The sequence below is a fragment of the Octopus bimaculoides genome, chromosome 3, assembly GCF_046866305.1.
Source record: "Octopus bimaculoides isolate indiv1 chromosome 3, ASM4686630v1, whole genome shotgun sequence".
In the NCBI taxonomy this organism is placed as follows: domain Eukaryota; kingdom Metazoa; phylum Mollusca; class Cephalopoda; order Octopoda; family Octopodidae; genus Octopus; species Octopus bimaculoides.
In genome coordinates, this window is record NC_142930.1 from 139,835,350 (window position 1) to 139,851,439 (window position 16,090).

The 16,090-nt window shown below is 33.8% G+C and overlaps 1 protein-coding gene and 2 long non-coding RNA genes across 6 annotated transcripts in view; 2 read left to right on the plus strand and 1 right to left on the minus strand.

The window, feature by feature from the left end:
* The window catches only part of LOC106876732 (uncharacterized), a 6,460-nt gene extending 1,596 nt beyond the window's left edge, over positions 1 to 4,864 (plus strand). Inside the window, exons 2-3 of the long non-coding RNA XR_001410291.3 lie at positions 3,258 to 3,284; positions 4,722 to 4,864. This is a non-coding gene — a long non-coding RNA (uncharacterized LOC106876732). The remainder of the gene's footprint in view (positions 1 to 3,257; positions 3,285 to 4,721) is intronic.
* On the minus strand, positions 3,722 to 12,840 carry LOC106876730 (uncharacterized). 4 transcript variants are annotated; one of them, XM_014925408.3, is made up of 2 exons: positions 10,336 to 12,840; positions 3,722 to 5,486 (listed from the first exon to the last, which is right to left on the minus strand). In XM_014925408.3, exon 1 carries the CDS (start codon positions 12,628 to 12,630, stop codon positions 10,345 to 10,347), a length of 2,286 nt encoding a protein of 761 aa, XP_014780894.1. In that variant the 5' UTR covers positions 12,631 to 12,840; the 3' UTR covers positions 3,722 to 5,486; positions 10,336 to 10,344. The 4 variants fall into 4 exon arrangements, with proteins under 4 accessions (XP_014780894.1, XP_014780895.1, XP_014780896.1 ...); XM_014925409.3 differs by lacking the exon at positions 3,722 to 5,486 and adding an exon at positions 5,541 to 5,648; XM_014925410.3 differs by lacking the exon at positions 3,722 to 5,486 and adding an exon at positions 8,645 to 8,884.
* A 69-nt stretch (positions 12,841 to 12,909) lies between these two features.
* Positions 12,910 to 15,801, plus strand: LOC106876731 (uncharacterized). Its single transcript, XR_001410290.3, has 3 exons — positions 12,910 to 13,780; positions 14,517 to 14,617; positions 14,914 to 15,801. It is a non-coding gene; the product is annotated as an uncharacterized LOC106876731 (long non-coding RNA).
* Positions 15,802 to 16,090: the final 289 nt, after the last annotated feature.

Below are 16,090 nucleotides of genomic sequence, written 5' to 3' on the forward strand. Positions count from 1 at the left end.
ATCCAAACAGACCGGTTGAAACCGGGCTTAGCTGCTAGTATATATATATATATATATATATATATATATATATATATATATATATATATATATATATATATATATATATACAAGTCTCTTGACATGAATGAAATCTTAAATGTTATGTCACTTGAAATATGTGTATTGTCTTTATACATTATGCTATTCTATCAATGTCAAACTACGGCCGTCTCAGCAGCATTATTGACTCCCGAGCAAATAAATGCACCGGACCCACTGGTATTTATCTATTGACAGCTAGTCACAGCACACATAGATCAGAATTGGGTCCTTAGGCCTTGTGAGAGACCTGGGTAACTATTCAAAGTCCCCAGATCATAAGAAAGCACTGAGTCAAACTCTTTTTTAAAAAATTTTATATAAATGAGTTGTGGTTAAAAATATAATAATTTTTAGGACTATCAAGCTCTTTTTTTTTTTCATCGCTATATCTACACTACGTTCCGATCGCTTGAAGTACCATCGCCATCAAATGTCTTATTCTTGAACATGCGCATACTTCAGTGGCATTAAGGATAATATGGTAAGTACTTTTAAGGAATAAAGGTTCCTTAGTTCGAATCCTGTTTAGTAATATGTACATATTCAAGAATAAGAAACCTTATGATGGTCGCAGTCAAACGAAGTGAAAAGTACGTAGGTGTAACTGTTTGCAAAAATAACTTATGGAAGACAAGCTTAATAGTAAGGAAAAAAAATATAAACTATTTAAACCTTTTGTTACTATATTCTGTTGAAATATACTACCTTTGCTTCAATTAATTTTTATAATAACAAAGAATTTAGTGAAATAATTGTCATTATTAAGCTGGTGCTTTGGGACAAATTAACATAGAATTTTGTTGAAGATTTTGATATAGATCTCTTTAAAACAGGAATATTGTGTCATAGAATCGGTAACTGTCTCAGATAGGTTGATGTCATTAGAGTAAAACAACTACGTTATATTCATGAGTTATAAAACTACTAAGGTGTACAATTAACAAAATTAGATGGGTAATAATAAAAATGATTAAAAAAAAAGAAAAATACGTGAAAAGAAATGCATGCATAATCCTTCAGATATATATCTCCCATGAGACTCAGAGAATATTATTATCCTTCTCTAAAAAACAAATGCTGAAACAATTCAAAACATGCGCGAATAATCTCGAGGCTGAAGGCGCTGGCACGGCAAAGGACGCTCACGGTGTTACCACATAATATTTCGGTGAAACGGGGTCATTTGTTGTCACCAGCCCAGTTCCTCTGGTGTGTGTGTGCATGTTCAACTTACTGATAATATTCAAATGCCATCGGTGTCTAGGAGATATAGTCTTGATTATTTCATTCTGGCATATGTCCTCGTCATCATGGAAGATCAAGTTAGTGATACTCTACGTCTTCAAAAGAAAATGAAGGGAAGCGTAAAAGCTGATCTTATACGACAGCAATAGTTACCATGTATGCATATATTCGTTAGAAGCTGCCTTGTCACCCGTAGTTTTTGACTCGTGAGCTCCCTTTCAAGGTAGAAACTGAGAGAACCCAATATATATATTTAGATACTATCTTACGTACAATTCATTAACATAGAGTGAGTTTTAGTTTCATAATGCAGATTACTTGAAGGATAGCCATCTCCAGAATGATGAATCATGTTATACCTTCAATCCAGTAATGCTACATATAAACGTTTCACGTCTCTGATGATTTAACATAAAGTCATGATTATGTAATTCTATTATATAACTAAAGGTCACCTCACGTTAATGAAACCTTAATCATTTGGTGTAACTAAATACCTTACAAACAATCTCTCATATTTTGTTTTTCTACGTATACTCTATGTAACACTAAAACCCGAATTTATCAACAAAGAATACAATTACATACAATGAGACGAACAGAAATAAACACCGAATTCTTAATACTGGTAATTTGTCACGCATTTTAAGGTTTAAATTGCAGTGTACGAAGATATACCAACGCACGAATTTCGCGTGCGCGTGTGCACACACACGCACACACACACACACACACGCACACGCACACACACACACACACGCGCACACACACACACACGCGCACACACACACACACACACACACACACACACACACACACACAGATGTATATGAGAATGTCCGCACCGGGCGAAAGTTGTGAAATTTAAAACAGTTGGTATGGTTGCAGTGCTTAATATTAAACACACACACACACACACACACACACACACACATGTATATATATATATATATATATATATATATATATATATATATATATATATATATATATATATATATATATATATATTTGTATGTATATATATATATATATATATATATATATATATATATATATATATATGTACAAATATATGTATGTGTATATATATACATATATATATATATGTGTGTGTGTGTGTGTGTGTGTGTGTGTATGTGTAAACATGTATATGTATATGTACATATATATGCATGTATATGTATGTATATGTACATATATTCATATATATATATATATGCGTATATATATATGTATATATATATACGTATATATATATATATATATATATATATATATATATATATATATATATATATATATATATATATGTGTGTGTGTGTGTGTGTGTGTGTGTGTGTGTGTGTGTGTGTGTGTGTATTGAACCCTATTTTGTATTAAATCTAATTTTGATTCAACATCTTTTTCTCCTCCATTTTTCTATAATTTTTTATGGTATTTTTATACCTATAACGACATTTTCAACTGTATATATATATATACATTATATATAATCATTATTATGATTGACCGTTGACTGAACACTATTCAATTTTTTTTCTCCGTGTTTTTCTCCTTGTCTCCGTATTCTTTCTGTTGAAGAGCGTAGCTCGAAACGTCAAAGACTTTCCGTATTCCCGAGCGTCATACTAATATATACTTTTGTTATTTACACCACCTGTCCTCGTCTGTTGTTATTATTTGTATATTCTCCCATATATATATATATATATATATATATATATATATATATATATATATATATATATATATATATATATTTATGTATATATTTGTATACATATATATTATGCATATATATACATAGTTTTGGCTAAAAGTTTGGAACATATTTTCATATACATCATGTACTAGCTTCTACTTATTATAAGTAAGCAATTTGGTCAAGAACTATAATTTTGGTTTTGCCTATTTTTTTCTTCTAGACATTGAACCATTGGATCAGTTATTAGGTAAGTACATCTCTACGTTCGTCTGTATTTGAATCGTATTATACTTGGGTATAACAATTTCAATTTTTATATAGATGTTTCAAACTTTTGGTCACGACTGTATTTATGTGTGTCTGTATGCGTGTATGTGTATGTATACACATACACACACTCATACTGTGCTATTTGTATACTGTTGTGCATTTAAATGCATACACTATGTGTGCTTGTGTGTTAATGTGTGTATCTCTGAGTGTGTGCAGTGGAGTTGTATATGTGTGCGTTTGTGTGCATGTGTGTAAGTAGGCCCACACTGGTGCAATTAGCTTTTAAGCGCAACATATACTCAATACTATTACGTTGAATGAAATAATACGTTTCTATTCAAAGCTGAGTCGCTACTCGACCTTATTCGTTCCTTTTTCCGACGACCGAGACTGAAAACGAACAGCAGTAACTCATGTCACAATCTCGTGTTTATTGGAAAGACAGTCACTTGTAAAAATTTTGGTGCAGCTTCTGATTATGTTAGTATCTCCCAGCTTGGTATGGTATAACTGACCCCTTTTTTTCAAAGCGTAGGGAATTTGTGACAACTGTATCTCTTTTGGTCTTCAGGTATTGAGTAGTTATCTCTTGTCCTTGGATAGCAAAGCTGTAATAATGAGTATTTCTCTTCCAAGTTTCTGTTTAAGTATGTCATTCCAGCCACCTTTGGTTCACATAAAACAGCTGAGCCCTCTGAACTTCTTTGCCTAATCTCATGATGTATCTACCTTCGCTCTTGAGTATACATTTGATGTACCAATTTCTCTCTTTACAGTTCAGTAAATGACATGATGTGGCATCTAAAGGTCCTCTCGATTGATCTTATGCCTTTACTTCCAGCATCACATACATGATGTCAATGTCACCGGTTATGTGGAAGCTTCCAGTTATTGCTAGTATCTTCCCAGTCTTGATGTTCAAGTTACAGATTCCTTCAGGTGTCCAGTCCACTATCCCAAATATTATTACTAACACTGGCACTGTAAAAGCATGATGGGATACAGTTTTATTGAATGCACACAACTCTGATTTACTTCCAAAGTCAGATGAAGTATCTTTTGTCATTCTAGCTTTACTCACAAAGTCAATATATACAATATTCTTGTCAATTCCAAGGTCCTTGTAACATTTATCAATTGTAATACCTTAGATAGCCCGGCCATTGATATCCATATTCCTTGCCTGATCGATAATCTACCTTCGTTTCACTACCAAATATGAACACTTCCTGACAAAACTACCGGTGTTTATAGACACGTGTGCATGTGTACAACCGTAAATGTCATTCCATGAAAAGCTCTGCACGTTTTGACTTACGTATGTGTACACATGCACGCTTGCACGTCTACACGAGTGTATAAGCTCTTATTACATGCCATTACTTTGAGAATGCTTTCCATATTTTCACAGTGCCTTTAACCTAAATAGACGCATTCTCTATGGTTTTCTGAAGCCCAGATTCTCATGTTTCGTGCAAAGCCAGTTACATATGCAAGAACTCAAAAAATATGTATCTACGAACGTATGTATGACCTTTTGTTTTGAGTGTCTATTTTCCCCCGAATTACTTTTCTTCTTTTTTAGGTGCCATGTCCAGAATGTAGGACATAGACGACTATGTCCAATCGCAATTTTGTGTTCTTTGTTTTCTGTAACAAATCCACTTGCAGATGTTTAGCGCTTCTTACCTTAACAAATTCATAATGATTGACATTCATATCATCCTTCTTCTTCCTTTGTTTCTTTTCCCTTCAATCTTTCCAGTCATCACTAAATTCTCCAGACTCTCTTTCCTCATCATATGGCCAAGAAATCTCAGTTGCTTGGCCTTTATCTCACAAATCAGATTACTATTTACCGCAACCCGAGCTATCACTTCATCATTAGACACTTAATCCATGATATTGTCAATATTCTCCGTAAGAACCACATTTGACAGTTCTCCAAGCACCGTCTCATTTTTGATGTTATAGACCATGCCTTACTTCCATACATTGACACAGGGTATACATAGCATTTTAATATACGGATCTTACTCTTGAAGCTCAGAGTACGGTTTCTCAAGATGTTATGCAATTTTGAGAATGCAGATTTCACGAGCACTATTCTTTTGATCTCCTTAACACATCTTGCGTCTTCTGTGATTAAAGTGCCAAGGTAGTTCAAGAATGATACCTGCTTAATGGAAATAGTAATATATTATATAGTTCTATATTTAAGAGATGAGGAATAATGTACATTATTTACATTATTTACATTTGACGGGCATATAGCATAGTGATTAACAAGAGCGCGGGCTTCTAACTCCAAGATTCCGAGTTCGATTCCAAGCAGTGACTGGAATAATAATGATAATAATAATATTAATGATGATAATAATAATAATAATAATAATAATAATAATAATAATAATAATAATAATAATAATAATAATAATAACATCGAAAAATATCTTAGGAATGAGAATCCAGGTTCCCCAAGACACCTGATGAAGGCTGGAGGGTATATCAGCAGGAGCGTTGTGTTAACAACAAACAAGATGAGGACAAATATCAGTCAAATGTAAATAATGTAAATTAGTTCCTAAATCAAAAACTAAGTTCTTTAATTGGTGTAGTCATGTATGTATGTATGTATGTATGTATGTATGTATGTATGTCATTCAGTTTTATTTCAAAATTTCTTGCCAATAGAGAAAGAGTCGGTTTCTAACCTAGATCCAAGGCTCCTTCACTGGAATTTCAACATCAACAACAAGGTATTTTTGTTTGTATGTATGTATGTATGTATGTATGTATGTATGCTTTATTTTATGTATGTATTCTCATGCATATAGTTGCATGTCTAGACATGCTCGTGTATATTTAAATGATAAACCTCTGGAAAGTTTTACAGATTTTTACAGTTCCAGTGATGGATTGAATCTGAAGTCTTCGAATTAACTCACTCCTTTCTGGTTTTGAGAAGCCTAATTTCTCAAGATTGGTATTTAGGCAGCGTGTTACATATCTCGGGGCTCCAATAATTACAGGTATAAACCTGAACTTGTAATCTGTACAGAGTAACTGTAGATTTCTCAATGATTTAGCGTAGGTATTCTCTCTTTTACTGATCTTCAGCTTTATGTTAACATCCGCTGGGAAGCTAATTTCCACAACTGTACACAGTTTCTCCTCTATCCTAAATCATTATATCAGGTCTGTTGTGCTAACATTTCATTGCGGTCTTCACTGAGACATTCCACTAGTACTCCTTTTTATTAGTGACTATGGCTTCTACCATACTCTGGGTTTTTATTTCTTTGTTCTTGGGGTTATCCTTCCGACGGATTTCATTATAATTTCATTATAGCTAAAACATCGTCTCATCAGTAAATAATACCGTGATGACATTTTTGCACATCTGCTTATGATGTGGGTGATATCTTCGGTGTTAACTCCACAAAGTCTGCATTGGTTGTCTCATTTTACTGCTTTTCCTGCATCTCTGTCCCTTTTGCGCATCAAGTATTTGATTGATATCTCCTGTTCCTGGATTGCAAACGCATACCCTTCAAAGTGAGAGGTAGTAACCCGGTTATTGGTCAAGGATAGACTGCTTTGATGATCAATGTTACTGTCATCTCGGAGCTTTCTGTTGCGATGATCAATGTTACTATCATCTCGGAGCTTTCTACTAACATATCCCTGAATAGTCTTTTGCTCATATAGGCTCATCTTTCATCTGATGACACGTTGAGGTAGAGTCGTGCGATTTCTCTGGGCATGTATTCTAGTTATCAGACAAGGAGTGTTGCTCAAGGAGCTGTCTTCCAAGTCTTATGACGTTATCAGCCTCATGTATGCAAACTTGGCATTTAAAAGATGTTGTCGAAGGAATACGATACGACATTCAAAGGCATTTTTGTATATATATATATATATATATATATATATATATATATATATATATATATATATATATATATATATATATATATATATATATATAATGCATGTATGTGTGTCGGGGAGTTTGTGGAAGAGGTTAGAAATCTCGGTTTTATGGAGCCCTCCTACACTAAAGTGATAGAATAGTTGAGGTTAATTAGTTTGGATAAATAGATGTTTGACATTTTCATTCAACTCTGAGTCTGCGTGAGTTACTATTCGAGTCGCACTTTAGAAATTAGGAGAAGCTTCATATACTATACAATTTAACGAGAAACCAATTGTGTTGCAGAGGTATGATCAACATACATTTACACGCCATCAATGGAACTGTAAAGATATGTAAAACTTTCCAAAAATTTAGCACATAAATACATATGCATGCATCTAAAACGCATCCATAAACAAACATACAAATCTGCGCATACACTAACACCAATTACTGCACACACACACATATTCACAAATACCTAGATGATGTTGATAAAAGTTCCAATGAAGGAGCCTTGAATCTATGTTAGAGTCCGGCTCTTTCTCTATGGACAAGAAATACAGAAATGAAACTGATTGATAACATACATACTCACTCAACTTCGCTACATTATGCTTCACTACATTATGCTACACAGATCAAATGAAACACGATGGTGAAACGAGCGTAGGGAACAAATGATATAAACTACATCTTGTGTTTATATCATTTGTTATCTATCATTTGTTTATATGATTTGTTTCTCCATCGTGGTACATTTGATCTGTGTAACATAATGTAGTGAACTGTTGAACTGGTGAACCCATTTGCCCTTGGGACATCTACTGCAAATAACTATAATGGAGAAACGTACGTAGGAAACAGGTGATATAAACTGTATCTTGTATTTGTCATGCTTTTTTTCCAACATTTGCTTTGTATATCGTAACCAGTAATACTGCTAAGGATGTAGAAACCATATCACTTTACAGGAAGAAGAACGGATTATGATACTTTACTTAGATCTCTAAATTCAACATTAGCGGTCATACATCTACGTGTACACACAAGAAATACTGTATACACACACACACACATACACATATACATACATACATACATACATACATATATTATTTGTGTATTAAGGCTACCATTGGTTTCATGTTAAGACAAAATATCTTAATATCTTAACAATTTTTCAAGCCGATCCTATGAAGGAATGATGTTCGCCACCATTTTGGATAAAAACACAAAGTCTCGTGAATTCGCCGAGCTTCTCGTAAAGAAAACAATAAACTATGGGACGTTACTCTTAGATGACATCTTTCGAGCGGTAATTTCCCCTGTATTTGACTTTTGAGAAAACAATTATGCTGGATGGTAAAAACGTTTGTATTATATTATATTATATTCTGGGTGTATGTGCTGTTCGTATGTTTGAGTACTGAAGTAGTTCGTCATGGGGGCATATTCTTCTGTTTGTAGAGTTTCATTTGTGTGTGTTGTATTTCTTCTCTGTGTGTTGTATATATTCATTTTTCACGTTCAAGGAAAGAAGCTATACTTGCGGGGTTAGCAGCGCGGGTAGTAATTCCTCTTTGATGTGTCTATTGCTTGAGTATTCTGGGAGTGAAGATTTCATCGCTAATATTCAGGATGTTATCTGTTGACTGTATGACATGTAGTTTTTCAATGATACAGAGTTGACATTGGATAACATAACTAAAACATACGAGAAAATAAACCCTACCACTTATATTTCAATCAATGTAGAGGCAAAAAATTTAACCACGTGGTTTAAAATAGAGTAGAAAAGCTTGCCAAACGAAATCCTTTTATAACCTTGAAAGACCATAAAGATAACTTCACGCACACATGTATATTTAGACATACAAATGTGTGTGTGTGTATGTGTGTGTGTGTGTGTGTGTGTTTGTGTGTGGACAACATGCATACGTGATTGAGCGTTTTCTTTACGAGAATCCAAGCGAATTCACGAGATTTTGTTTTTATCCAAAATGGAGGCGAATGCCATTCCTCCATGGGATCGGCTTGAAAGATTATTAATATATCAAGATATTTTTTCTTAGCATGGAACCAATGGTAGCCTTAATACACAAATAAAGAAATTCTATCCATGAATGTGGTGCTGAGCACTCATTCTCATCGTTCGACGTTTACGTATATTTATATATATATATATATATATATATATATATATATATATTTGTACACACACACACATTCGCACACAAATACGCACACATACATATGTATTATAGTGAAAACGGTCAACACACTCATTGTTGGTTTTAGTTGTCGATGTGCTATTTTCTGATGTAAAGCGTTTCTGACTGTGAGAGAAACAAGGGAGTGTCTATAACATACTGCGAAGCAAGTATCGCAGAAGATCTGGCTCTCGGTGCATCTATTTGTGTGGTGTGTGTGTTCTCTATGATAGTGCTGTCCCTCTATGACGGTACGCGGTGCGTTTCCAGAAAAGAAAGAAACATTATAAAATGCTTATGTAATATTGTATTATTTGTTTACAAAACAAATATAAGATAAAAAAAAATTGTCAGCTTTTATTATTTTCATTATATATATATATTGTTTCCGGTATAAATTAATATTACTAAGGAATATTACCGGTCCCTGGCACATTGGAAAAAAAAATCTGCCGGTATGCCACATCAGATAGTTTGAGAAGCACTGCACTATAACAAATTGGCGAAGTACATATAGATTTATATCTACATATATACATATACACACACATATATGCACGCACTTATCTATACATACAAATGTGTGTATGTGTGTGCGTGTATATATATATATACATGTATTTTGTATGTATATATATATATATATATATATATATATATATATATATATATATATACACAAATTCATATAAACAAATGTGTATGTAGTCGTGCATGAATGTTGTGCATTAATGTGCTGTGTACGAGTATCTTAAATTATTTCAGTTTATTTAATGACTTTTTTTCTTATAAAACAATCAATAACAGTTTCTGTTCCCTTTATTCATTAAGTATTTTATATATATATATATATATAGTTTCAGATTAAACATATATATCAACTAAATACTGACCAAAATAATTCATGAAACTGGTTCTTGTACTTTCAATCGAAGGATAGAATCATCGTCATCGTCATCTATATTTATTCTAAGAGTAAAAATTGCAACATTGCTAGAAGACTTCTCAAAATGTATGGGGGAAGTGCTTGTCTTTCGTTCCATTTTTTCATTCTGGAAAATCAAATTAGTATTTATAAGCTGAAGTTCTGCATTAGACTTCATCAGATCTTGTTTATTTTCCTCTAAGAGCACATTATAACGAAGCAGCTCACTTATCTTCGTTTCTAGACATGATTTATTCCTCAATAATATTATATTTTGGCCCTCTTGTTCGTAATTCTGTTGAATAGAATCAAGTAATTTGTCTTGGAGCATTGCGTTATATTCTGTTAAGTATTTAATTCTCTCGGAGAGATCAATACATCGTCTAGCTATATCAAGAACTTGTGGTTCCAAAACTCTAATCCGTTTTATCATTTTATCCTTCTCGAATTTCGAAATTTCTATAGTCTGATTTAGATTTTCCAACTTTTCCCTTAAACTTATGACAGTCTGATTGGATTCATTAATTTCTTGTGTTAGCTCTTTATTAAATTCATTTGATAGCTTTACTTTCTCGCCAATATTATCATTGTAGTCCTTTAGATACTTATTAAGTTCAATTAAATCGGCATTTGTCTGCTTCATTGCTTTTAGTTCTCTTTCAAGAATCTCACAGCGAACCATGTAAGTCTTTAAATGCCTAATTTCTTCTCTTAATTCATTATTCTCATTCTTTAAAACATTTAATTGTTCTCCTTGTTCTTCCAGAAGACGTTCATTTTGGGGCGATGTATGTTTTAAATGCTTCAGTTCGTCTTGAAGCTCAGTGATTTTTTGTTGAAAATTGTTTCTTTGCGATTCTAAAGAATCGTTATATTCATTTGCTCGTTTGAGATCTCTGGTTAGAAATTCACAGGTTTCCAACAGAGATTTATTCTCACTTATTAAATGTTTTTGTTGGTTAGCAAAGTTGCTGTTTTTTGTATTTTGTTCTTGTGCTTCTTCAGTAAGATTTTTGTTATGTTCTTCTAACTGCTGAATTTGCTGCTTGAATTCTTTGGTTTTCGATTCTAATATTTCATAGCTTTCTTTTGATGCCTTTTGATATTTTTCAAGTTCCAGGTTTCGATGAATCAAGCTTTTGATAGTATTTTCAAACTCGTGTTCTTTCTTCTGCAGTTTTGTGTTATTTCGGTCTAAGACAGCACTACTCTGGATTATCTGGTTATTACTGTGTTCTAGAGCTTCGTTGCAACGCTTGAGTTCTGCTAGACCTTTAGTAAGTCCTTCATTACACTGTTTTAAATTATTCATACTTTCTTCTAGTTCACTGTTCTGATTAGTTAATTTCTTGTTAGACTGACCCAAGTTCTCGTTTACCCCATTAATACGTTTATTTTCCTGTTCTAACTCTTCTACTTCTTGGTTGAGATCCTTAATTTTGCTTAGATAGTTTTCACAGTTAGTTTCTAGATTCTTATTGAATTCTAACAGTTTGTCTTTTTCTGTCTGTAGCTCAGCTTTACTTTGTTCTAAAAAATTGTTAGTTTCATCCATGTTTTTGTTCACCTCCGATAACTCATCAATTATGGATTTTACAAATGTAAGATGTTCGTCTATAGAATCATAATAGCTCTTTTCTGTCTGAGAGCTATTATCAACAGCGTTTTTACGTTTCATACTAGCCATAATATTCGAGTTTATTCGAAGCCTAACAGGAATCTTCTGTTTCGTAGTCACAGTAAATTTACGATTCTTCCAAGAAACACTTTTCAACTTTACGTTAGTTCTAGACAAGCAGTCCCCACAACCAATTCGTTTGGTCTCATTTTTGCTATCATTGCTTATTTGATTCCATTGCCGAAGACGAGTTAAGTCATATGCTTCACCCGTATAGTTAGCTTCGAAAAAAGATTTAAACCAACGAGCAAAATAATAGTTCTCTAAGAAACTTTCAGATTCCAATTTTTCCATCGGAATTTCTTTGTTTATACCTATAGAATTCAAAGCTGTCTGAAAATGTTTAAAATGTTGACGTCGATCTGACATCCCTGGATTGTTGTATTTGATTTTGTGCAGCCCGATACTTCCCGGGAAAAGAATTTCCATACCTAGACAGAAATCTACTCCAGTACCTAATTCTTTTATAGTTCGAATTTGCGGAGAAATTTTATCTCGATACCAGGCAATAAGCTTATTTTGGCTGATATTTTTAACCGTGCAAAAGTTTGAAACAACAGTTCTCGGTTCATTTTTGGCGTACATCACTTTTTAGACAGATCTCAATGTAGCCACAAGGACTACGGATGTCGTCAATTTTATTTTTAAAACTATTGTCAAGTTTCTTTGCGATTTCTACACCATTACCAATACAGCCTTTCGAAATTACAAGTAAAATACTTATTCAGTATTTGCTTCGAGATGAATTTTAATCACTTTGTAAAAACTTGCGTATACATACATACATATATATACATTTTACATATACACATATATATATATGCGCGCGCGCGTATGTTTGTGTATAAATGTGTGTGTGTACGTGTGTGTGTGCGCGCGTTTACACGAATGTGTATGTATATGTACGTGTGTATGTGTGTGAGTGTGTGCGTGTTATGACGTCGAATTTCCTAATTCACTCAAAGCGCTAAGAACGTAAGAAAACCAAATGACGTCATAGTTTGCCCCCACCATTCATCTCCATTTGATAAGTACAATATTCGTTTTCGTTAGTGTATTAAACATTATAACAGTTATTTTTGCGCATTTTGTATTTGAATCTCTTCAATCAAATTATTTTGTTATATTGTTTTATCATATTCGATATGCAGTTCGAATTCGATGCTATTTAATTTGATGTCTTCGTGTCTTACCTATAACTCTTGATGATCTCTTTCAAGATGCTACATTATCCAGTGTAGTGTTGTTTTAGAACGAAATAGCAGAAAGGAAAGAAAAAAACAACGCAAGAGAAAGTTCAAATCCGTCGAGGTCAACTTTATCCTCCATCTCGTCGGCGTCAATAGAATAAAGTGCTAGCGAATATTGGAGTTAATTTAATCGACTAACCTCGTCCCACCAACTTTTAGGCTTTATACGAAATAACTATTGTAAGGGTTGTGAATTATAAGAATAGTTAGAGCGCCGAAAGAAATACCTTGCGGTATTCCTTTCGGCTCTTTCTTTTCGCCGAGGTCAACTTTGCATATTTTTTCTTTTCAAGGTCAAGTAAATAAAGTATCAGCCATAATACTGGAGCCAACAGTATTGACTGATCTCCTTCCTTCGAAATTACTGGCCTTATACCTAAAGTAGAAACTAAGGAGATGAGCTGGAAGAATCGTCAGAGCATCGGAAAATATACTTTGTGATATTTGTTCCCACTCTGTATATCCTACGTTCAGATTTTGCCCAGGTCAGCTTTGCTTTTCATCCTGTCGAGGTCGATAAACTATCAGTAAAGTATTGGAGTCGATGGTAATGGCTAAACCCATCCCCTCAAGGCTATTGGCCATGTGCCTGAATCAGTATTGTATTTTATAAATTTATTTTTATTTTTGGATTATTTCACTGGCAGAAAAATAGATCAGTTCAATTGTCTGCTTCACTTACCTTCGGGTGGAAAATAAAGCTTGTCCTTGGACTTATAATACATTTACATTTTGTAAACATTCATTGACTAGTCATTCAAGATGGCGTCGCCTTCTGGGCAAGCGATGAGAGGAACCAGCTACAACCAGCTACAACCAGCACTCATGTTTCTACGGAAAACGTTTGTAAAAGATACGTTTGAGAAACAAAATTTAAAGCTTTCAAAAAAATCAGACATTAGAACTTTGACACACATCGCTGTTGTTTACATTTAAAAGATTTTAGCATTTTATTAGTGTTAATTTTTAAGTATGATGCAGTTAATACTACGTCATTTCATTAACCATATTTTTATTACGTTTCGCTCACTGAAGAGGTCATTGATTTGTATATACGATGAAATATCATTTTTAAGGCATTATCGCTCAATGAATAGCTGTACCTGTAGCAGGTCTCTAAGTCACTGATGTACAACATTGTCTTTCAGTAATGTAAAATTGTGTTTGTATGATACAGAAATTTGCTATACTGTGAGGTATATTTTTCTTGTGTTATTTTAGTGCAGTGGTTCTTAGCCTGGGTGACAGCGTTCCTTTAAGAGCATTGTGAGCTTACAAAGAGTGGGAAAATGTCATGGCAGAGCTATGTTGGCGCTGATGGGGTAAGGGTCGTGATTTTTTTTTCTATAAATAAAATAGTTAAACTAGGTACAATATATTAAATGTATTTTCAAAAACAGAAAAATCTTTGTAGAGATTAGAAACTAGTCGCTCTTTGTGTTATTAGTGAACAGAAAATATGACTGATAATGAGCCGCAGTGTAATACGAGGAGCATTCCAGAAGTTTTGGGACTTTTTTTTTAGGAGAGGCATTTATAACTGTCCTAGTTTATCGTAATTTTAGTATATCATTACTAAACATCTAATAAGTTAACCTGCCAACTTTTGTTATTCCAGATTGAAAAACAGCCGTAACAATACTTTGAACACACCCTACTAAACATTAATTGTCACACTCTACTAAACATTATTTGATTGGTATGCAGAATGCAGTCGGGATGTGATGACAGTTTGGAAGCTATGCAATAAAGTTTTCTGTTGGATTAGGCAAAAACACTACAAAAACTTATGAACTGCTCCAGACTGCTTATGGATTAACTTGTATGAGCCGAGCATGTTTTTCGCTAGCTCAAGTGGATCATTATGACTTCCACCTGGAAGTTCATGACGATCCTCTTTTTCGACAATAAGGTCATCAGCTACATCTACTGGGTTCCATATAACTAGACAGTCAACAAAAATACCTTGTGGAGGTTTTGAGGGAGTTCAGGAAGAGATTTCATCGCCAAAAGCCAGAGTAACTACACGACGACAATGCACCAGTCCACCATTCAATCCTGGGTATCAAAACAAACTGTCCTTCACTCTTTCCACAGTCCAGCTCTTTCTCCCTGTGATTTTTGGCTGTTCCGCAAGCTGAAAATGATGACGGCTGCTGTGACCAGCGTTCTGGACACTTTTATTTTGGAAGACTTCCATGGGGCCTTTTTGGAGAAGCTGGAGCGCTACAAGAAGTGCTTTGAAGTCAAAGGATCCTACTTTGAAGAAGATTAGAGTTTTGTACTTGGTTGAAATTAATAAGCGTTGCTCCTGAAAATTTCTCAAAACTTTTGGAATGCACCTTGTATAATTCCACGCTTTCTGCATGAATTTCCATGAAAATTCAACATAGCTATGTCGTTAAGGCGTTCGCTTTGCAACCATATGGTTTCGGTTTCAGTTCCACGGTGTGGTAGTTTGGATCTTGGTGCTATAGATTTCTAATAAAAATTAAATATGAAATAATGTGCCGTTTTAGAATAATTAGAGAAGTTAATTCAGTACCCAATAACTTTTCTTAACTTCCCAAAGTAAGGGATAAGAGTTATTTGGTAGGTCAAGGTGTAGTTTGTGTTAGTAATAGGAAAGGTAAGAGACGGAAGGAGAGAGATCACACCTATATATGATACTTTAAAATGTCCAGAGTTAGTAACTATTAAAATTGAAATTATATTTGGTCTCAAATGGAAAATCAGTCTTTGTGAGGTAATCTTGGTTGGGTGAAGTATGCAAGGAACGTGAATGGTTATCAGAT